Here is a 23,635-nt window from a genome sequence, read left to right as displayed (position 1 = left end):
TCATTAGATAAAAGCTACATGTTTTTAAAAACTCTGGTTTAAGTAGTGAACAGCACTCAAAGATCCTTTCTGGTTTTTAAGTGTTTTAGTTCCCTGTGTTGTCAAAAAGATGAAAACGGGAAGAGTGAACTCTGTCAAGGATGAAAAATTTCTTTCATAAGCAGTCAGTATAGGTGAAGGGAGAAAGGAGTACCTCCAGGGAACAATTCATTCCATTTATCTCAAACACCTATCTTGGGATAGAATGAATTGCTCTCTCATGGTGTATTTTCTCTCTGGATTGATTCATGGAGGGAGCTTGATCATTGCCTCAGATTGAGACTAACGTAGAGTGATGAGTCTCGCTGTACATGACTGAGGGGTGATGAGAGTGCTAAAGTGAAACCTCAGTTGTATGATTTCAGTGTTTGCACTGAAATTTCAGTCTTGAACAAAATTTTTGTCTCAAAACACATTTAAGCTTAAATAGACATTTAACTTTTTGGCTCACTCCATTCACTTAGGACAAAAAAGTGTATTACCTGTGCTTAATCAATCCAGACAGAGCCAATCTATGGACAGCTGTAAAGCTATTTGCTCAGTTGGGTGGAAACTGAATGCTTTTATGATTGGAAATAGAAAGGATCAAAATGTTAGACTTTGTGGGTAAAACTGCTACCCAGTTTAGAATCTTGAGTTTTAGATCTTAGTAACTGGAATATTCTGTTAAAAAAACATGAATATTACAGCTTGTCAGTAATTGCTCTCATTTACTTTTTCCCCTCCCTTTAACTTTTAAGGGACTTGAAGTATTTTGTACAGAAAATGATCTATGTTCTGACATCTACTTGAAATTCTACAACTGTCAAGATCGAGATGAGCTCTATTTCCTTATTGCAACATATATAGGTTTGCAGTATTTATTTATTAATGTAGTCTGTAGTACCTCATGAGGGGAATTTGTCTGGGTTTTGCTCTGTTGGCTTGTGGGAAGATTAAGAATACAGATGTCTTAGTCTTAAAAATTTTTGATAGAAGTAAGCAAAGTTCAGAATGAATGTTGTGAAGTTGCATATATTCTGTTTGTGTTTGGAGAGACGAGTATGAAAGCTGAGATAGCATTATTGAGGTGAAACTAATTATCTTGATTTGCAACTTGATATGCACTGTCATTTAAAATCCTCCCCAAGAAAACAACATCAAAACAAACAAACAGATTAAACCAACCAACAAACAAAAAAGACCCCACAAAACACTTTGTCTTCAAAGCAAGGGGTAAATAAGATCCACTCAGCTAAATTATGTTTTGCTAAAAGAATATAGACTGATTTGTGGGTGGATCCACCTGGCCCCCCCTTACATCCAAGTAAAAGTCCTTTGAGAAAGTTCCTGTAATGGATGGATTTCCAGTGCACACACAAATACCTGAACTTTCCTCAGTCTTAGCAGTGGTTGATGAAAATTATCATTCTGAAACAGCTAAAGTCTTATTTCTGTTAAATCTTGTATGCATTAATTCATAGAAAATTATACATATCTTTTTGCAGATCATGAACAGAAGCTTTCTAAAAGGCTAGATTGTGTGCTGGAAAAACAAGGGGGAAAAGTTAATAGTTTTTCTGTAATGCTACTACAACTGAAACATTGAAACTCATGTTTACTGCCAATATTGAAAGTGTTTATATAAATTGTGTACTATCTTGTTACTGTACCAGAACTCTAGTTCTGTTTTAATGAATTTGTCTAAATATAGTTGATGTTTTCCCCACTTCACAAAGAAAAGTGGTAAGTCCACAAAGGGGAATGATCACTTCTAAGAATTGTTCTAGTCTTTTTGATTTTCCTTTTGAAATGGAAACACATTCTGACATGATTTTCTCTGTTATTGAAATAACTGCATGCTGTTACCCTGCTTCAAACTTTGTTTTCTGGATAACTTTCAGAGATGAAATTTCAAGGTGCAGATGATGATGATGTTATTGTTGGAACTTAGAAATAAAAAAGGATGAGCCCTTTCTCTAAAGGTGTTTGTAGCACCTCAGTAGCTGTCTCTGACAGCAGAAGATTCTCTCTTTGAAGGTGCTAGCACTTTTTACTTGTAGAATTTAAGGTACTAAATTGAAGGGAAGGTTGGAATATGTTTTACAAGCCTATGCTGAGCTAAAATAGCCATATCCTAATCTGAATTCCTTTCCTTCTAGTTATAAATGTAGTGATAATATTTGAATAAGTTGATGTTCCACAGAAATCCTAATTCTTTAGCTTTGTGTTGTAGCCTTCAGCAGCAAATGGTGGTAAAAGGTATTTAAAGACTTTTAGTAGGAGAAGAGCAGCCTGTAACACAGATGCAGTAAAACAAGCATGCAGAAGTGTGCCATATCATGCTTTGTAGGGCAAAGATGTGGTTTTGCTGTGATTACTTGATGGTTGGGTGGTTTCTTAACATCATGCCATGGTTGCAGTCCTTCAGTTCTGCTCTTTCAGGCACTTGCCAAGGTGCTGTAAACTGAAGGAACAATTAAAAAAAAAAAAAAATCAAACCCACTCCCCATGCAAAACTGCCCCTGCCACCCATTTCTCTCGATAAACCTGCCACAAACAGAACAGACTATGATAATAAAGAAACCTTTTTAATTTCATTTTAAGGTGGAGATACAGAATGAAATCAATATTCCCAGGTCATTTTATTGTCCAGCAGCATACCTTTGTATTATAGCTGTTGAGTAGAGAGTAGTACAGTTTTTAATTTTTTGAGCCACTGCCTAATGCTTCAGACAGAAGCTCCAGGTGCTTAATTCCTACTTTCTCGAGTGGTGGTCAAGTTTTATCTTCCTCTAGTGTCTCTGTTTCAGTGGTTCTGAAACTGAATACTATTTACGTACATATCTGACTTCTTTCCACAAGTTGTTGACAGTGGGCATCCTCAGTTGTCCAGTAGGAAAATAAATTTATTTTTCTTGACTCGAGCAGAACTCTTTTTAGTTCTTAGAAATCTTAGAGGTTCCCTGATTGCCAAGAGAGCTGTTCATGGTCTGCAAATATTTCTCTATGCCTCCATAAACATTCAAGTTCTTTCCCATTCATTGTTTCTATGTTTGGTTTCAGCACTCTTTCTGCGTGATTTTTTTTTTTTTTTGGTTGAATGCAATGTAGGCCTGTTTGAACAGATCTTAAAAAAAAATGTATAAAGTATGGTAGCTCTTGAAACATGAAGTTACCACTTAATTCTGATTTGTTCTTTTAAACAACTATGCCCTTAATTGTTTTATAGTACCTTGTATAATGTTAATCACAGTATAATTTAGGAGTGGAACTCCAAATATCAGAACTCTTAATGTTTTCTTTTATTTTAGAAAACCATATTACAGAGCATACAGCTGAAAGTTATATGTTGCAATGGCAGCGAGGGCATTTATCAAATTACCAGTATCTTCTTCATCTCAACAATCTTGCTGATAGAAGCTGCAACGATCTCTCCCAGTATCCTGTATTTCCCTGGATCATCGCAGACTACTCTAGTTCACTGTTAGGTATGTGTATACAAAAAGACATGTTAGTGCATCATGTCCAACCTGAAATGTCTCAGGGGGATTTTACACTGCATAAAGTTCGTGTTACATCAAAATGAACCTGGCGTTGATGATCTTAGATGTTTTCTTGTGGTGTGCTTACCCCTCCTCTGGAGTTTAGTGGACAAAATAACTCACCTTTTTCTGTTAAATATTTCGCTCTTCACATACAGAGTATATACCAAGCATCTGCTTGGTTGTGTTAAAAATCAGCAGTACTGAGCATTCAATGACTTTCTGTGATTCTAATAAATGCAAAAGAAACAGTAAAATAGCTTTTTATTGGTCAAGTTGGGTGCATTGAAATGTATAGAATCCAGGTAGCTTTTTTACAATACTTAGCATTGCAAGTTGAAAGGAAGAGGCTAAGAAGGCTTGTGCCTAAATAGGCTCCTTGATTAAGGGTCTAGATGCAGTTTGTGTTGGAAGTTTGTCCTTTTGAGGACTGTGTCCCCCTACAAGGGGTAGAGCAGGGGAATCTCGTACAAGCAACTACTAGTTCATGTACATGTAACTACTAGCTCTTAATCAAGAGGTATGAGATTATATCCATTTGGAAGGAAGATGATGAGTAGCCATTTACAGTAAGACTTCATTCCTTTCCAGTTAGGGAACAGAGAAAATTACTGGAGGGGTTCTGTGTTGGTTTTTGTTTGTTCTGTTGGTGTTCGTTTTTTTTCTTTTGTTTTTAAATATTTATTAGACTACATTCCTGTCTAGCAGAATTCATAGAGTCTAACTATGTTTTTTTAGATCTGACAAAGCCTGAAACATTCCGTGACCTTAGTAAACCAATTGGTGCCCTGAATAAGGAAAGGCTGGATAGACTATTGGTATGTAAATCTTGGCTTTTGTGTTGAACGTTTTGGGCCTTATATGTATTGGCAATAAAAGAAGCTTTGTCAAGCAAGCCTTGGGAATTATGTAGATATCTGAAACTATTAACCTTATCAGAAGCAAACTTACTTATAAACATACCACATTTATTTTCAGCTTGATTTCATCAGTACTAATTTAAAATTATTTGAATCCATTTCCTCTCTCTTCCTACAGTTTCATATGTATATGCTTTTAATTTTTTTTACCTCACTTCCCCAAATCCATTTAACTATTGTAACTGCATTTGTATGGCAGGCACTGAGATGCTATAGACATACATGGAAATATAAAACTTCAAGACCAATGGGTTTAAATGTGTAACGTAAAATACGTGTATGAATTAAACAAGACAAAGTAGTAGAAATCTTAAGTACTTCCATTTAAGAAAAATGCTGAATTTGAGGGAAAGTACTTCAAAGAGAGGAAATCTGGATCCATGAAGACCAGAGCACCAACTTGAAATTACCACATGCAGATAATAGTGCACATACTTTTTCCATTTCTCAAAGTAGGCAGGCTTTCTTTTCATAAGCAGTTAAACACATAGTTACAGGCTTACGAGATCCTTTTTTGGCTTTTAATTCTTTGTATAAAATCATCATCTCCTATGATAAGTTAATTATTTCAAAATTATTTACAGAACAGAGCTATATTTAATGTTTTGGAACCTTTATTAGTTTTTAATGAGGCATTAGAAAAAAAATAATTGCCAAACCAGCTGCATTATATTCAGAAAAAGGATTAAAAATTTCAAAATCATAAAGCTTCCTAAGGCTGTGGAAGGTAAGAATGTGATTGATATTATGTTTTCAATTACAGTAAATTTTTCTTTCTAAGATCTGACTGTTTCCTCAAACTGTTAGCTGCCTCATGCTTACTGAAGTAAAAGTAATTTTATTTAGATTATGATAGGTTTTAGGGATAATGTGTAGGAGCTTCAGACAGGAGGGAATCTTCCAGGTTGAATAAAGTCTGTATGTACTTCCACATTCTTGTTAAACTTCATGTGAAAGACGAAAAGGAAGTATTTGTTTGCACTCCTTTGAAGTTGTGTCACTGCAATTACGTGTGAAAGTGAGAGAGGAAAAAAAAGCTGAAAACCTGATAATTCTGGATGATAAGTTATAACAACTTTTTTTGCCTTACTGATACACTGATCTGATTAAAGCTACATGGTATTAGAATTTAGAGTTATTGTTAGGAAAAAAAAATTGAGGGTGGTCCTAATCTGTGTCTTAAAAAAAAAAAAGTGTATGTGTTCAATATTGAAGGAAAGCAAGAATGCTGATTTTAAACAGACCTCTCTTTCTTCTTCGTATGTTGCAGACACGTTATCAGGAAATGCCAGAGCCTAAGTTCATGTATGGAAGCCATTATTCATCTCCGGGTTATGTTTTGTTTTATCTCGTTAGAGTTGGTAAGACAGCTTTTACATACTCTCTGAGCAGACAGTTACCTCCAAAGTGGACAAGGTTTGGAGCAAGCTGATGATTTTTTTTTTTTTTCTCCTTAGCTCCAGAATACATGCTCTGCCTGCAGAATGGAAAGTTTGATCACGCTGACAGAATGTTCAACAGGTTTGTTTACATTTGGCTATAACTAGGTTGGTTTTGTTTTCCAATATGCATCAAGGGACTGCAAAGCCCTAAAAAATATTATTTTTTTTTTTAAAAATGCGTGATTGATATGTGTTATCTAGTCTTGCAGAAACCTGGAAAAACTGTTTGGATGGTGCAACAGATTTCAAAGAGGTAAATGACTGGAAAATGATTCAAGTCCTTCTTCGTATCTATGCTAAATTTATTTGTTCTTTGATGTCTTCTGTTGATTTGAGAGTTTTGAGGTGGGAGTGGGGTGTGTTTGGTTGTTTTTTTGTTTGTGGTTTTTATTTGGATGGGGTTTTTTTAAGGCTGTTGACTGTATCTTATGAATCCTTCAACGTTTTTAACTTCTCTGTAATTCCATTATTGCTTGTCTGTGTCTGCTTTCTGGCTTTTAGTTTAACAGAAGTGTTATTGTGAATATGTTATTAAAATAAGTGTGAATTCTTAGAGTGGATTAAGGCTGAAAAGATCCAATTTTATGTATCGTCTGCTGGAACCCCATAAGAATTTGGCTGTATTACAACAGTACAGCTGGACAGGTTAAACTATAGAAGTTTTTTCTTGGTTTTTTTGAGCCTTATAGAAACCATAACTTGTACAATATGTTGAGAATCACTAACTAGCAAATAGTGGGTGCTGTTAAATAATATTTCTTTGATAAGGAGTTTAATATAGTGATATTTTAAAAAAAAATCTGTAGTTACTGGTAATGGAATTTAAGGTTGGTTAACTATGGTGGTCTTTAAATAGTTGACTTAAACTCTGAAAATTTTGTCATCATTCAGTTTTATTCTAGATTTCTGTCTTGACTCTTACCTGATGTCTTAAAAATGAGAAGATAGCTATGCAATTAGTGTTCTAATGGTACTCTTAAATATTATGGATTCTTATGTCACACATCACATGTTAAAAATATTTATGCCACACTAATTGTCTTGTAGGTAGTCAAGGAGCCTGAAAGTAGTTGGAAGGATAATGGGAGGAATTTTCCAGTCCTCCTTTAGTGACAGAGAAGAAAGCCTGAAAAAATTACTACCCAACTTTGGGACTTGACATATGAACTTTGATAACTTTAAGTTTTTATTGACTGTAAGTGATCAAAGCTAAGCTAATCTCAAAACTTCCTTTTTTTTTTTTTTTTTCTTCCAGTTGATTCCGGAATTCTATGAAAATGATTCTAGTTTTCTAGTAAACAGTTTGAAGTTGGACTTGGGAAAAAGACAGGGTGGAAAGATGGTTGAAGATGTAGAGCTTCCCCCTTGGGCATCAGGTAATAATAGTCAAACTTCTTGTATTATGAGTTAATTCAAGACTATCTAGATTCCTGGGATGGTGGTGGTTCTCTCAAAAATGCCCATTCTATTTTTATTTAATACATTGATGTAATTTTTGCTTTAAAACATTGACATATTTAATAGTTGTGTTTAACTTTCACAGCAAATTGGAGGTTTGGTGTGGGGTGTTGGGGTTGAGGTTTTTTTGTTTGGTTGCTTTTTCAAGAAGAAAGAAGAACAGACATGGGTACCAATACTGAATGGGATATTTTCTCCTTTAATTAACCTTTCTCTTGCCAGGTCCTGATGACTTTCTTCAGAAGAGCCAAGAGGCTTTGGAAAGTCAGTATGTATCAGAGCATCTTCATGAATGGATTGACATAATATTTGGCTACAAGCAGAAAGGAAGTGAAGCAGTTGCAGCTCACAATGGTATCGCATACACTTTATAGAAATAGCAAAAAAAAAAGGGGGGATGCTTTAATTAGCACCAATGGTAAATAACAGCATTCTGTAATGCCTGATTATACAACTGCGCTTTTTTTCTTTATTGGGGTGGGGGCAGGTATTTATTGAAGCTTAAATAAGTCCTCCTTCCTTTATGAAAGGGCTGATTTCTTCTGAAACTTTCTATGAATCTCTTAGCAATCCTAAACTTCTTTCAGGTAAGAAACCTAGGATTAAAACACAGAATCTCAAACTCTATAGCCTGCTGAAATAGCTTCTTCACTTAAATATAACCAAGTTGAGTAAAAAATACAGCCTTCTTTATAGCAGGTATGCAAGACAAACAAAATGAGCCTTGTATATCTACATTGTACAAATAAGCTTTTTTTTTTTCCAGTGTTTCACCCATTAACCTATGAAGGAGGAGTGGATTTAAACAGGTAATTAGCAAGAATCAGAATGTTTTTGTTAAAGCGGTTAGCTAAATTTCTCAGTATCCCTCCAGGTTCTCTGCTGACTGTAAAAGTGCTCTGTACCTGAATGGTGTAGCTCTTCATTTTATACTCCCAAATATCCAGAGAACCATCATCAGGTTGTCATTTTTAGCAGGCGTTGGAAGATTGTTACTTGCACATTCTTTCAGTCTGGCTTTCATGAAATTCTTTATTTTTTAATTGAGCATACTGTCATCGTACATAGACAAATTTATGAAGCTGTCATATGACTGTCCGTCACATCTGTGGTAAATCAGTTCTGTAAGAATTTGTGATGGCCTGTGGTGCTGTAGTCACAGCACATGCATGCCCATGCTTTCATGGGAGGGGAGGAAGAAAAAATACTCGCCTACTTGGCTTAATTAAAAATCTTGTTTTTGTAAAGTATTATGGACCCCAATGAAAAAGTAGCTCTGCTGACACAAATCTTGGAGTTTGGACAGACGCCAAAACAGTTGTTTACAATTCCTCATCCCCGAAGGATAATACCGAAGTTGAAAAGCTTGTCTCGAACATCTAGTCACAGTGTTTCCATAACTGAGTCTCCAGGTAAATGTGTAACAGATAAACTGACGATGTAACGGATTTGCAATTTTGAGAAGTTCTGTATCTTTCTCCCACAGGATCTCATTATACAACTCTCTTGGCCACTTTCCCTGTAAGCCAACTCACAATAAATCCATGAACTAACTGTTAAAGAAAAACTGGCAAGACCAATTCCAAATTTGAAAAGACAGATGTTGTCCTGCATTTTTGCCTTCTGTTCCAGTGGTGTCCTCTGGGACTGTTCAACCTCTGCTTTTTAGGCTGTGGGAGCACTATCATCCCTGGCCTTTCCTGATGCTTCAAAATCAAGCTGGTATGACAGCAGCTTCAATGACTATATCTGCAGGCATTCTAAATGATGCAAAGATTTGTTCAGTTTTTGAACAGGGATGTCTTTGGGGTGATCAATTGGCTTGGTCTTAAATTAAGCATCTTTTTTTTTTTTTTTTTTCTTTTTCCTTTTCTGTGACTTGAATGAAAATCTGTAAAGAAATTACTTTGTTTTCCCTGCATACTGTAGGGACAGTGTTGACTGAATAACTTCAAGACAAGGATGTGTGATACCATCACAGGCTTCTGTTCAGTGTGGAACTTAGACCATTTTTCTGAAACTAAGATGATGTTCCTCATCATATGTACAGTGATCTACTATAAATTGGACTGAATCTTCAGCCCGGGTATCACATGGAAAGGTTTTTCTCAGTTGATTGTCTTCAATTCAATTACCTTTTGATGGCTTTCATCATTAAGCAGAGAAGTGAAGATGAGTGCTACTTAGCATGGCAACCTGTAACACCCAAATGGCAAGAGTGGCTTTGAAAGTTGTATATGGTGATAATAATGTTCATATGTGTTAAATAGATATGGTGGTATGCTGCCTAAGTCATTAATTCACGGATCAACAGTTCCTGTTGGGTTTGGCTCTTTTATAGTAATCAACATCTGATTGTCTCAATTTTGTTGCATTTTATCCCTTAACCTTTGCAACACTGCAGTGAAAATGAAGTTGTGACTTTCGTAACAGAATGTAATAGAATAATAGAAGTACATGCTGTATCGTAGCAATAAATGGCTTTCCTGGTATTTTCCATTTGGAAAGCTCTTGTCATCTCAGTGGAACACTAAAACATCTCTGCAGAAGAGTTTTTGGTTTGGGTTGTTTTTTCCCATTTTGGAATTGTATTCTGTAAAGTTTAAAAGCCCTGGTTTTGAGAGAAGAATCATATTTTTGACTGTGTAAGCCTATGCATTCAGGAAGAGATTTGGAATAACGTTAGTGATCTTGTCACTCTGCATTAGCCAAAGTTTCTTATTCCTGGAGCTCTGCATGACTTCTGTACTTTCATATTTATGTAACTTCAGCCTACCTAGTTATTTGAAATCTATCTTTTTATTTTCTATTTTTGATGAAACTTTATTGTGGCATTTTATTGCAGTTTCTCCAAATGAAGAATCATTTGAAGATTTGACAGAAGAAAGTATAACGCTTGCTTGGAACAATATTGCCAAACTAAAATTAGATGAGCAATATAAAATTCACAAAGAGTAGGTACTATTATTTTCTTTTCACAGTCAAAATTGTGCCATTTAAGGGGGGGGTGGGTGTGTGTGTCATGTATCTACATGTCAATCTGAATGAAGGGTTAGGGTTTAAGGTAAATACTTTTCTTTGTGAGACAGCTCATTGATTTGATTACACAAGATGAGTTTGAGTAAAATCATGGGTTGTCAATCCAGAAAAGGTATTTGTCAGCTTGATTTTTTTTTTGTTTGTTTCTTATACAGATCTAGAGCTAAGTTCATTATCATTCTAGTACCTAAAGCAGATATTGATTACCCTTCTCTAAAACTGTGATAGAAGCAGCCAGATAAAGACTTCCGTTTATTTATTTATAACCCCAGGAGGACCTAACTTCTATTTGAAAGGTTAAACCACTGAAGTTTAGCTACTGTACACCTTGAATTGCTGCTGTGTGAGCAGTTTGCCAAGTCTCCAACTACAGGTTTTCAGTTAATCCAGGTACCAAACTACTGTTCTGATGGATTCCTAGGGAACCATGAGTCAGCAGGAGCACTTCAGGTGAACTTAGAAAATACCTGACAATGAACAACAGCAGCTGTATTTCAAAGAACAGATTTTCCTTTGGCCCCCATCTCTTGTCCTCGTGGCTGGACTAGTAGAAGGATTTCTTACTACCTGGAGTGCAGCTACTTTCTTGGGACTGTAACCCAGTCTAGAAAAGAGACATTCTCTTGATCAGAAAACAAGGTAATCTTTGTAGTGAAAAAAGTGCCTTACCAGGTTGTTAGGGTTAGGGAAATCCTGATGCTGAAAACAGACTTGAATTTCAGCTTCTGATTCTTTTTTTCTGAAGACTGCTGGGAAAAAAAAAAATAGAAGTAGGCCTGTATAACCGAATATTGGTTGTGCAGAATGCACTGTGCTTCCTAACAACTAACTCCCTGACATAAGCTGTATGTCTAAATTTCTAGACTATCGTGACTTTGCCAGTGTCAAATCTGAGGAGAAAAGACATGCAAGTTCTGACTCCTGACACTCGAGGTACTCAGTATCTGCTTGTAGGCAGGTTCCTGACTCTGTAGTTAATCCCAAATGGGAAAGACTGAATGTGAAACTATTTATCCTCTCACATGGGCATGTCCTTTCTGAAGAGGATGATGTTCTTGTAGAACAACATGGGGAACCTCTACTGGTGTTTCACATATTATATCAAGGTATATTTTTGTTTCTAGGCATATAACCACACCACTGTAGTGGTTTTAATCTCCTTGAATGTCTTAGCTCTTAGATCAAATAACAAATTTCAACTGTAGTCAATTTACAGTACGGTGGTTAAATTTCATGAAATCACTTATAAGCTTACTTGTACTAAACAGGGCAATTACTGGAATAGCAGTCACTTGCAACGGGTCTTCTGTTTTCACCACATCCCAGGGTAAGTATTATTGCAAAGGTATTTACTAGAACCTGCAGTGTAAATGCAGGTTGTAAGACCAAATAACGTTTTGTGAACAAAATAGCATGAAACTCTGAAATGTAGTTAAGATTAAATCCCATGAATATATTCATGGAAAGCAAGAAGATGACAACATTAAATGGGATATTTCTGGTATCAGTGAGTTCTGGTTTTTTACAGTCATGAAAAGAGTGGCCCTAATCTGCCAAATGCTAGATTCTTGTTTTCACTTCATGCTTAATTCTTTCTTGCTGTTTAGGGGAATTTCAGTATTAATATGTGAAGGCTACTTCTGTTTGACTTTTGGATTGTCACCTTTGCAAGTCACCTATTATAGAAATTAGATTAAATATACATTTTCTGTAATTAAACATCTTACGTACATAAATTTGTTAAGTTTTAGATCACTTTGACTCAAGGATTTCAGCATTATCTATATCTAGGCTTGGGAAGGTGATAATTTCTCCCTTTAGATACCAGACTTCTCTTAAGAGTTTGATGGGCACAGAGGTGTACATCTGTAACTGATGCAAAACAGGCTAGTTCCAGGCTCCAGTCACAAGCTTGTAATAGTTTCTCAAAGACTATGAGAAACCTATACCTGCTTTTCATAGTAAGATTTGAATATTCAAACAGGAGCAAAATTACTAGTTTCTATAATAGAAAACAGTCCTTTTATCTTCTATTTTGTCCATTATTCCCAGATTCAACTTTAAAGATGTTTTCTAAAGAGTCAAAAACAATCCAGAGAAGTGTGTCCTTTTCAAACATGGTAAGTTGCTGTCAAAATAAAAATGAGATCATTGGGAATCTTCTGAAAGCTAGTCACAGAAATGGCTCTTAACATACATCAGTGCCTCTTTTCTTCTCCTGCCTACTCAATTGTATTGTGTGTGAATAATTTAGCGGAGTGAATTGAGACTCTGTCAGGCCTCCAGGGAGACGGAGCACATTCTGCAAACATGGGAAGGAGCATTAAATGGTTGTGCTTTGCTTCTGTGTTAGCTCTGTTCTGAGTTGCCCTGCTATCCAGGGAAGGGCTTGTTGCAGACAAAGATAGTCTGGCATGAGCAGAGGAGTCTTTCTGAACAACCCTGAACTGCCACTGGGAGCATAATCACAAAGCTTAAATTCCATCCATGTGCTCACAATCAGCATTGCCTTACTGCTCCCAAGTGTTTGAAGGCTGTGAGTCAGCCGGTAGAGGAAAACCAAGCACAGAGAGTGGGATCTATGCTGGATGAATTTCAGCCATCCTTCCTCAGTGAGCAGTGATCTCAGCAACCTCTGAACAACATTTTTCTAAAACAAAACTTGGAAAGAGAGTCCATATTTGACTTTCTGTGCTTGAGCACTGTGGCCAGACCTGGGTCGTAGAGATTCACTTCCAACTGTCATGTTCAGGGTCCTTTATTGAGGCAAGACACTAGGATATGTCAACCTTCTCTGTACCCTTATCTCTAGGAGGAACAAAAAAGGCAAATAGGTTGCCCAAACAGAAGCCATAGCGTGCTTTACCAGGTCCCAAAGTAACCTGCAGGATCAAGACCCTATGGCCTGCCATGGCACATGCTACCAGGTTGATCTAGATACAGCAATTCCTGATGCTTTAGTCAAGGCAAACTTAGGACTTCTTGGCACTGTAAAAAGGGAGCTCTTTGCTGACTCCTAGACCAAAAGTCAGTTTTTCATGAGCAGGCCTTGTATACTCTTCTTTTCTTTATTATTCTCCTCTCTGTAGTTTTAGTGCTGATCTGTTGTGGCAATGTTAGAAGCAGTAGTCTTTTTACAGTCCAGCAGCTTATTGTTTCTTAGAACAGATGTAAAAAATAACCAGTAATAAGACTAGTAGAAACACTGGGATGACTTTTTTTTTTTCCTTGCTCCTCCCAGTGATGGTAATGTAACTGAGCAGCTGTCTGTAAAGCATGTTGCTTGTTGAGAATAGTAGAAATTAGACAGTTACATTTGTTGTTTGAAACAGCTGAGCTGATAAGTAGCTGTCATGGAGAACAAACATCAAAGGAAACCTTCATTTTTAGTTTTTGTTAGGTATTTGCATCTAGAATTGACAGTAGCTTACAAGATGAAGAGCTGGTCCAGTTTCTCCTGAGTGAGGAATTACATACCATGTCCTTGAAATACCAGCGTTTTGAAAAAGGAGATCCATCAGTTCTGCATGTGTTTCTGAACTTCAGTGCTACCGTTATATTTACTAGGGCTTAAGTATTCTTGCTGTTCCGTGTCCAACCTGTGAGATTTTTTCTTAATTAGTGTTCATGTAAAACCAGTATGTTGTGTGTATGGAAGATTAAAATGCTTCTTGTTCTCCAAAAGCGTGTTAATGTACTTCTATTTGATTTGCGGTAAGAAATTCAACACTACTTTTTTCTTCTTCTTTTTCTTACAGGCTTTGTCATCTTGTCTGATCTTACCAGGAGATACCACTGTCATAAGTTCTTCATGGGACAATCATATGTGTGTATTTACTACCTATTGACTTTACTGAATTACATTTAGTGCCTTGGTCATTATGTTTATGGTTTTAGATAATGATTCATTGTTAAAATGCAGTGTCTATATTTCTGCTTTTTTTCCCAGTAGATTTCTGTTAGAAACTGTAGAAGCTAAGTTACTTTCATCTATTTAGAAAAAAATGTTTACATTTTCTGAAGGCATAATGCTTTTATAACCTTTTCCTGTTAGATATTTTTATTCAGTTGCATTTGGAAGACGGCAGGACATCTTAATGGGACATGATGATGCAGTCAGTAAGATCTGTTGGCGTGATGGGCGTTTATATTCTGCATCTTGGGATTCCACTGTGAAGGTATGGGTTTGTTATACTTCAATAACTATAGCTAGCACTTTGTAATATTCAGCCAGCCAAATGCTTTGAAGTGGATGTACCTGTGGTACTAGAATAACTTAACTAGTATCAGTAAGTTTATTTCTAGAATACCTTCTTCATTTAGCTTTATCTCAACCATTTCAAAGCTAAAGTGGTACTCAAAGAAATTTCATTCATTCTAACTTACTCTGAATGTGGGGTTTTTGGAGTCAGACTGTATTTGTTGCAGGAACTGGAATGTTCTGTGACCTTGACTGGTGATTCTGTTTGAGTGGAATAGGCTTCTAAAATGTTTAATAGTTTTGTAGCTGATGTTCTTCAGCTAAGTGAACCAGGAACTTGCTAATCTAAAGAGCATGCCTGCAGTCAGGTGGAAAGATAATCTGGAAGTTAGAGACAGGAAAGAATTTCCCAAAGTCTACATTCAGGGCAGTGCTATACCCGTACTTAAGTAGGCTTCTGTAAACTATCTGGAATCAGCATAGTCATGTTTAGTATGTAGCTCTGCTTAGGGTAAATGAGTTCAGGTGCCATTTGCTGTTGCTGTATTCTGCCACGTAGGCAAGACCCACAGTTAACACAAGCAGCCCTCCTTGTAATGTGAGAATTCAGTACTGATGAAACTCATCCAGGGTTATACTAATGCTTCCTTGAGCAAACTTAAATATCTGTGTTGTAGGTGTGGCACTGTGTCCCTGGAGAGACCTTGAGCAATAAAAAGCACCACTTTGAACTGCTTGCAGAGTTAGAACACGATGTTAGTGTAAGTATGTGGATAGAGAACTATCTCAGAATATGAAAATTAGTTGCTCATTAAAATTGAAGTCAAGATCTAGTGGTAAAGCACAAGGATTGGGTTAGGGGGCTGAAGGGACATGTTGTTTGGGGAAGTGTGTGTGTAGGGATTTTTTTTGTTTCATTTTGGGGTTTTTTTGTCTGATGTGTCCTGCACCAGTGTCCCCGGCTTCCCTGGTTGAGAGGTCCACTCCTGGGAATTGAAGCAACAGTATAAACAGAAGCTTCTTAATTTGTCTTGCTCAGCTTGCATGCACAAAGTTCCAGGGCGGAGAAGGAGGACTGGGGGTTTTGGTTTGCTTCTTTGTTTTTGAAAAGAGATTAATATTTTTTCAAGTATTTTTATTGTTACAGCTGCTTCTTAACGTATCTTTGCCAAAGGCAAGCAAATGAAAAAGAATTCCTCTGAGTTGTTTATCATGCTGCAAAATATATTGGTGAACTTCACTGTAAATATATAAACACATTGTGTGTAGTGAATCATAAATGTGTAGCTGCACACTTTTATTGATAGCCTCTAACGTCATTCTAGTAGGATATTTAGAATTACTGTCGTTTAAATCTTCTTAATAGTTAGTTGTTTAACAGGTCACAACATAGGCAAATACTGAAACAGTTCTGATAACACTGAAGAACTGTACCCAAGAGAATTGGAAACAACTGATGGCAGGGAAGTTCTTTAAAGGTAAAGATGACTTTTACCCCTAAGGGTGAAGTCTTGCATTTAGATGGAGAGTATGGGTACTAAAAGTAGTCTGAAATGCTAATTTGCATTTCTGACTCTGCAAAGAAAAAGCATTTTAAAATACCATCAAAGGGACCTATCTTTTACTTAATAATTGTATTTAATTAAGGATGTTGCAGAATTAGATGTAAAAGCTTTTGGTAAATAAAATACCATCTTACAGATAATAGACTTGCTTTGTGTATATTTAAAATCTGTCTCAAGATGGCTTATATGAAAGAATAGGAAAATCATGGGATGTTTAACTTCCTAGGTAAATACAATCAACCTTAATGCTGCAAATACTATGCTAGCATCTGGAACCAAAGAGGGTACCATTAATGTTTGGGATGTTACTACAGCAGCAGTGTTGCACCAGTTGCCGTGTCATTCTGGGACTGTGTTTGATGCTGCTTTTAGTCCTGGTATGTTGGATTTCAGTTTTCAATATGCACTGTTGGGAGTTTCAAAGGGAATCTTATTCCTGATATCATGTAATATATCCTTGTTACTGGAATTACTACTTCAAGGGGGATGGTGATATGTTTTGGATTGACACACATCTCCATTATAAAGAATTTATTAATTCTACACAAGGCCATACTAGACTGTAGACCAGTGATCTAGACTCTAAACCAATTTTGTTTATCATTGCTTGCTCAGAGACTTAATTTACAGTAAATTATTTTGGTAACTAGAACTGAATGTCTAAACATGCTTTTGTGTTGTTTTTGTTTGCTTTTTTCTTTTGTACAGACAGCAGACATCTACTTAGCACAGGAGAGGACTGTTGTTTTAAAGTAATAGATGTACAAACTGGAATGCTTATATCTTCTGTAACCGCTGATGAGCCACAGAGGTAACTCAGAACATCCAGGTTATGAGGCTGTGTGGCCAACTTAGTTAACTGTGGAGACGCTTGATGGTTGGTGATAGCAGAATGAAAAGGGCAGTAATACCAGCAACTGTGTTTTATTGAATTGTATTACTTTTTAAAGCTGACATTCTAACATGTTGTGTGCATTACAACCAAGCTTTCCAAAATGGGACAAAACCAAACAAGTACCTAAGTAAATAACTCATGTTTTTTTCAACAACTTTAATGTTCATAAAAGATGATGAGAGCTGTAGCTAACCAGCTCTTCCAGCAGCTGAGCTACTGAAGTGTCTAACAAGGAGACAGTTCTCTTACTTGAGAACTTGCTTCCTTTTTGTTTCGATAATTACAATAGCTAATCTTTTCTTAGATGAAAGAGCGATCACTTTTTTCCACAAACCAAAATGCATACAGTTCTTTTCTGGATAAACCATAAACAGATGCAATGCTTACTCAGTTACTGGAGTAAAAATATAGCAGCTCTATATGGAGTACACTTGTTGGCTTCTTGTGTGCACGGATACATAAATATATATGTATATGCATCTGTATATATGTAATTTTATTTGGTTATTTCCCTGAAAGTCCTCTTTGCACTTCAAGCGATTGTTTCAGGAACATGAAGTGACAGAAGCAAAAGTGGTGGTTCATGAGAGTACTTGGGTTCCATACACAAGAGGGGTCCTCTTCTGTTATGGGAATACATTTCATCCTTCTGCTGGGGAAGGTCTGGCTGGGTCTAGGGAAGTCAAAGAAGCAAGTTTGGGTCATGACCCTTTAAGATAATTTGGGAATAGCCTTTCCAGAAAGACTGGATTAAAGCGTGGAGTTTCGTTTGGTTTTGTAGCTCCATTTTCAATTCTTTTTGGCTTAGTCAGTTTGGAAATGTTCAGCGCTCATTATACAAAAGCTTGAAGTGAACTGATTTCAGATTTACCTGCAGGTGCTTCAGATGGGATGGAAATACCATCTTATCGGGAAGTCAGTCTGGTGATTTACTGATTTGGGACCTTCTTGGTGGAAAAGTTATTGAAAGAATCAAAGGACATACAGGTATGCCTGAACTATTCCTAGTCTCAAATTGAATGGAAGATTCCTATTTTCCAGCTCTGTTAGAATTGAAAAGTTTGAGAGTCATCTACTCAGTCAGTGAGCTGTTCTTGATGTTAGTGTTATCTGGAACACCAGAACTGAAGGTAGGTCTACATGAGCCTCCTGGGAAATTTAATAACAATGGAAGAATGTTGCTATTTAGAAGATTGACCAAAGGTAAATGACCTGTGATTTTTAATTCACACAACATCACAAGAGTCAACATTTTTCTACCTCATACCCCTAATAAAGTGTAGTAGAGACTGCACTGTGTACTTTGTCAAAGTCTGTCCAGACTGAGTCTAACAACAAATTAAGTTCACTAGAGAAATTGTTTCAGGTGGGGATTTATAGGCGGCTTAAATGTATCTGTATATTCTTCAGTACAGTAGCAACCAGGATGTGTGAAGGAACAAAACTATCTCATTTTATTCAGTTTGGTTTTTAAGACTCCCTTCATGAACAGTTATTTCAAACTTCTCTACTCTAAGCTTATACTATAGAACTTGACCTGTATAGCAATCATTCTATAGCTTGGGGAATCTTCAGAAGTGGGCTTCTAGGCATATGCTAGAAGATATGAATACACTTTTAATATGAGAAGTCCAAATGGCAGAGTGAAAAATCTCCTTTCCTAGAGAAACCTCTTCGAGCCCTTATTCCCATGAATCCTTTTGCCAGTGTGCCACCTGTGTTCTACACCGGCACTGACATTGTCCCTCCGGTACCCAAAGTCAGCTGATGCAATGTAGCATGAGATCATTACTGTGAATAAGAGCAGCCACCTAGAAGCCTACTAAAATTTCGTAGCATATGTGGTGTCAGTGGAATCCAAACTAATGATCAGATGATCCTAAACTCTCTTGAAAAGATCTGTTCCATCATCTTGAGTACCACACTTACTTGCATTTGGATTTACTTGTTTGGTTTTCCCCCAGGTGCTGTAACATCCATGTGGATGAATGAACAGTGCAACAGTGTTATTACAGGAGGGGAAGACAAGCAAATCGTGTTCTGGAAACTGCAATACTAAGTGCCTTTCCCTCTAGACATTTAAAGGAACTCTTATTTTAAACCAAACCTTTTAAAGGAATTTAACTGTGTGCAATGATGGCTGCTGAAGTTCAACCAGACAGGAAGCTTTGTTCAACTACAACTTTCTGTGTTATGGTGACTTCACTGAGAGCTCTTAACTTCCATAGCGTATGCATTTGTTTTTCATGGACTATCACACTGAAAATGCTTGTCTAAAATTATATCAGATTTGAAATTAAAGACCTATTTTTCTGTAATTAAAGAGCTCTTAACTTGCAGTCATTGTTTGATTTACGTAGAATGCATCATAGCTTGCTGTTTGAACTGGTTTAAAAGAAGCAGCATTTGCATTCTGAACTTAAGCCCTCAAAGATGCTTGCAGCTTAGTGCTGTGTCTCATGACATATTGTATGTACCTCTTGCATAGTCAGCTTGGCTTCCTAGTGAAGATGCGTATGATGGTAAGTACTACTTTGAACACTGAGGCAGCTGTTGTTCTGAGCAGGGGCCAGTCTAGGCTAGTTTCCAAATGTGGCTATTTGCAAAGGCAGAAAGAATAAGAACAATATTCTGTACTGAAAAACAGCACTAATGTATTACCCTGAAAGGAAGCCAAATGTAAAATTGATCCTGTAACAGAGAACAGTTACACATACACTTAAATCTTCCCCTAATAACATGCCTGAAGTTAGTCTTATGCTCTATTACTACTGCTGTTCATCACTTGTATTAGTATCCTCTTAATAATCTTCAGCATCCTCCTGTTTTGGTTGGTGTTCTCAACCTCTTTTAATTCAAATAAACCTTGAGATGGAATTTAAGTACAGCATTTAAATAGAGCTACAGCTCCTGGGTTTATCCAGTCCCTTATTGTCTTAACCCCATGACAGAGCTGTGTTGCACTAGGCTTACTTTCTCTGTAGGACTTAAGGATATGATTTCCTGCAAGGGGCTGTTCTGAAGTTAAAGACTTGACGTGGTCTCTGAAAGGCTTATTACAGCAACAAGCATCTGCAGTTGTGATGTTGTCCCAAGATCAATTGTGACCCAAGATCAATAGTTATTTCTCTGATGGTATTCTCTACTGCTGCTATGAAGATGCCCTGTTGACATGTCCAGGACAAGCATTCTGCTAAAGTATATTCAGTCAGTCCTTTGTCTGTAGAAATCCTGCCTTGGGTTTGACACCTAACACCTGTTTCTTGAGCATTGTAAAACAATTGTTTTAGGGTTAGGGGCTGTTTTTAATTTCCCCCATTTTTTTTATTATGCTGGAGTTGAACTTATTTTTCAATAAGGTAATGGTGTGATGTTAAAGCAAACTGGTATTTCAGCCACATTACTCATTTGGCTTAGCAAATAACTGATTCTTTTATGTAATCAATGAGTGTGTGTGGGGAAGGCACATGAAAAAAGCTTAAGCCATATCATGCATGCCTGCTGTTACCAGTCTTAGTCTTGCAGCAGTGTTTGGTGTCTGCCCTGTTTCTTCACCTTTCATTATATTTATTTCCCAAATATAGAAGATCACATTCTACACATGCCTGGAAGTGTCTTAGGTGATTTCTGGATTCTGTTAAAAGCTTATGTGTATTGCTTGTTTACCTCCACCCTACTGTATCTTGTCCCTGGCCTGCATAACAGTACCAGCCCGAGTTTAAAAGCTGCACTGTAACTTGTTTTACCTTTTAGCACATCCTATTTTTGTATTGTTTCTGCTAATGTGCAATTTCACAACTCCAGTTTTACTCCAATGTGCTTGAAAAATCACAAAGGAACTACCTGAGCAATAGTAAACTACACACTCACACCTGTTTTCTTGATGCTGTCTTACCCAAATTTTGGGCACAGCTGTGCTCCTTTGTCTCTGGGGGGGCCTCCTACTGATCTAAACCAGAGGAAAATGACACTGAAGTTTGACTCCTGAATTTTGACTTGAACTGCCTCACAGAGAAAACACTCTTTAACTTTCTCTTGGTTAAATAATGATGACTACAAGACATAGCTCTTAAGTGCAGCTGAAGTTTGCTTTCTGCTGTAAAGCATGTTCACAAAAGAGGCTTCAGCCACCTGCTTCAGTGCCTGAAGCAGCCTTTTTTTTAAGGGGGGAGGGGGATAAAATCAACTTAACCCTGTTACTAGGTTATATCATCAGTTTGTTGTTTTAGTTTTTTTTTTTAAATCAGATGTGTGCAATATATATTTCTTGCAGCTTAACTCAAAGTTTATATGCATTTAACTATAGCTTACTCTTCAATGCAAGCTCATTTCTGCATGAAAACAGGAGGTTTTGGTTAATTCTTTCACTTTTGGTTGCTACATGCTACAGCTGGAAGGAAAACACTAAGTACTTGAACTAAAACTCTACCTTTGTTTATTTCCAATGGATCTCCACTGTAGTTACAGCTATCTGATAACAAAAAGAGTATATTCTTCCGCTGCAGCTGTGTTCCTCCAACCTGTTTTTGTCTCAGTTTAATTAAAAAAAGTTTTAGCCAGGCTTCTTCGTAGTAGGGAATCACAAGGTTTTGTTGGCCAAACCACATTGGTCAAGCTGTAATATGGTTTGCTTAAATAAAGAGTTTTAAAGCTTAAATAGGTATAGAAGTGGCCCCTGCTCCTAAGTAAAAACAGGTTAGATAATTTCAATAATACGTTGTTTGGGGCTCCAAGGAGTTCATAACTAAGCATAGTAGCTTGCCAAGGAACTTCAAGAGGACTGACTGCTACAGGTCTTCTGCCCATAAGGCTGAATCATACCAATGCTACATGAAGCCACCAATTACTGCCAGTAAGTGCTTGCCACAGTGGTTCCAGAGACATATCATTTAGTAACCAAATGATCCAATTAAAATGGCTCCCAGGGTTAATTTGATCACCAACTACAGCCTGAAGTAGTGTAATGGTTTTCTCAGTTACCATAACTGAGAAATTCATTTGATAAGCAGGAAGTTATAGATTCTTCTTGACAGGCACAGCTGAGCTAAACTTAACAGTGCTCCCAGGAAGAAGAGGAGGTCTGCAGCTCAGATCCACAATTAAAGCTCCCAACCCTACCCCCATCACTACTTTTCCTAGGAACTGGAAAAGCTACAACTAGCTACACATGCTAATAAGGGACTGGTCTACAAGACTATTGCAGAGTGACAAGCTATGAATTGTTTGCTTTTTTAGTGTGATCTTTTGAAGTATTATTTCACTATGGACAAGCAAGTCAATAATTAAGATACCACCAGCCCCTGACCAATTCTGGATCTAAGTTAGTTCTGAAAGAATAGCTGAACTGATTCCCCACACCCATCTTACAAAAATAATTACCTAAAGTTACTTGTATTGACTTTGGGCTACTGCCCCCTATGAGGAAGACTGAAGTTCAGTAATCATAGATTTCAGAGCTGAAACCTGGAACAGGGCATTTAAAAAAAAAAATAAAGATCACTCACAAAACTGGTATTGAACTTCAGATCACTTCACTTATAAAGTCTCAGCTGAGCATGCTTGTGACTTATTGTGGTGGGTTGACCCCAACCAGCAGCTGAGCCCACCCCACAGCAGGATGGGTAAGAGAATCAGAAGGGAAAAAGCTAGGAAAATCTGTGGGTTGCAATAAAGATAGTTTACTAAGTGAAGGGAAGGAAAAAAAAACACTGCAATGCAAAGACAATCACTCACCACATGCCACCAGCAGACTGATGCCCAGCCAGTCTCCAAGCAACAACTACTCCAGCAAGACTCCTCACAAATTGTTGCTGAACATGATGTCAAATGGTGTGGAATTTTTCTTCAGTCAATTTGGGTTAGCAGACACAGCTGTGTTCCCTCTCAGCCTCTTGGCCACCCCCAGCCTACTCACTGGGAACAGAAGGAGAAGCAGAAAAGGCCTTGGCACTGTGCAAGCACTGCTCAGGAACAGCAAAAAGGCTGGTGTGTTAACACTGGTTTAGTCACAAGTTTCAATTCCACACATGGTGAGGAATTCAGTCGTGGAACCTTCAGAACCATTGGGAGCTTTTCATGAGTGGCAGAATCAGACAGGCCTGCAGCCACCTCCACCATTATACTCTCCCCAGTCTTTGTTAGAAAAGGTGTGATAAATACAAAGAATACATCATACACAAAAAGAACCAGGAGGAGCAAGGTACAACCCTTAAATGTAGGCAGGCAAATTGTTTTCAACATGTAAAGACAGAAAGCGATTCCTAAAGCATCTTGCAGAACCCAGGCCCACTGATCTTCATTTCTGAAGATTTCCCAGACTACACTGACAGAGATACAAAATACCGCCAACAGCAACATCTGCGGATGCTTGTTAAAATAAGGCAAGTTGTTGTTTGGGATTCTACACTTTCCCAAGGGGACTCTTCTTACAAAGGGAGACAGACAACTGTAAAGACCAATTGAGGCAGCCAGGCAGAATACTCCTATGATAACATAGACTAAGTGGTCGTAGAAGAAATAAAGCTCATCTTAAGTATGCACACACACAGTATC

The 23,635-nt window shown here is 37.2% G+C and overlaps 1 protein-coding gene across 5 annotated transcripts in view; it reads left to right on the top strand.

Moving 5' to 3' along the window:
• Positions 1–19,422, top strand: part of NSMAF (neutral sphingomyelinase activation associated factor) — a 38,951-nt gene extending 19,529 nt beyond the window's left edge. For 3 of the 5 annotated variants that reach the window (XM_074881754.1, XM_074881737.1, XM_074881762.1), the window contains 20 exons: positions 780–888; positions 3,333–3,509; positions 4,302–4,381; positions 5,754–5,844; positions 5,941–6,004; positions 6,127–6,178; positions 7,181–7,301; positions 7,606–7,737; positions 8,150–8,192; positions 8,632–8,795; positions 10,229–10,337; positions 11,691–11,749; positions 12,475–12,542; positions 14,181–14,248; positions 14,477–14,600; positions 15,301–15,384; positions 16,415–16,565; positions 16,897–16,999; positions 17,961–18,070; positions 19,048–19,422. In XM_074881754.1, the coding sequence (XP_074737855.1) occupies positions 780–888; positions 3,333–3,509; positions 4,302–4,381; positions 5,754–5,844; positions 5,941–6,004; positions 6,127–6,178; positions 7,181–7,301; positions 7,606–7,737; positions 8,150–8,192; positions 8,632–8,795; positions 10,229–10,337; positions 11,691–11,749; positions 12,475–12,542; positions 14,181–14,248; positions 14,477–14,600; positions 15,301–15,384; positions 16,415–16,565; positions 16,897–16,999; positions 17,961–18,070; positions 19,048–19,142 (2,004 nt within the window). In that variant the 3' untranslated portion in view covers positions 19,143–19,422. Of the gene's footprint in view, positions 1–779; positions 889–3,332; positions 3,510–4,301; positions 4,382–5,753; positions 5,845–5,940; positions 6,005–6,126; positions 6,179–7,180; positions 7,302–7,605; positions 7,738–8,149; positions 8,193–8,631; positions 8,796–10,228; positions 10,338–11,310; positions 11,356–11,690; positions 11,750–12,474; positions 12,543–14,180; positions 14,249–14,476; positions 14,601–15,300; positions 15,385–16,414; positions 16,566–16,896; positions 17,000–17,960; positions 18,071–19,047 lie in introns of those variants that run through there. The other 2 variants (XM_074881747.1, XM_074881770.1) reach the window with 2 other exon arrangements.
• The last annotated feature ends 4,213 nt before the right edge of the window (positions 19,423–23,635 follow it).

Source organism: Strix uralensis, chromosome 1 (genome assembly GCF_047716275.1).
Source record: "Strix uralensis isolate ZFMK-TIS-50842 chromosome 1, bStrUra1, whole genome shotgun sequence".
NCBI classification, from domain to species: domain Eukaryota; kingdom Metazoa; phylum Chordata; class Aves; order Strigiformes; family Strigidae; genus Strix; species Strix uralensis.
The sequence above is the reverse complement of the archived record's forward strand: the minus strand, read 5'-3'. Positions and strand labels throughout refer to the sequence as shown.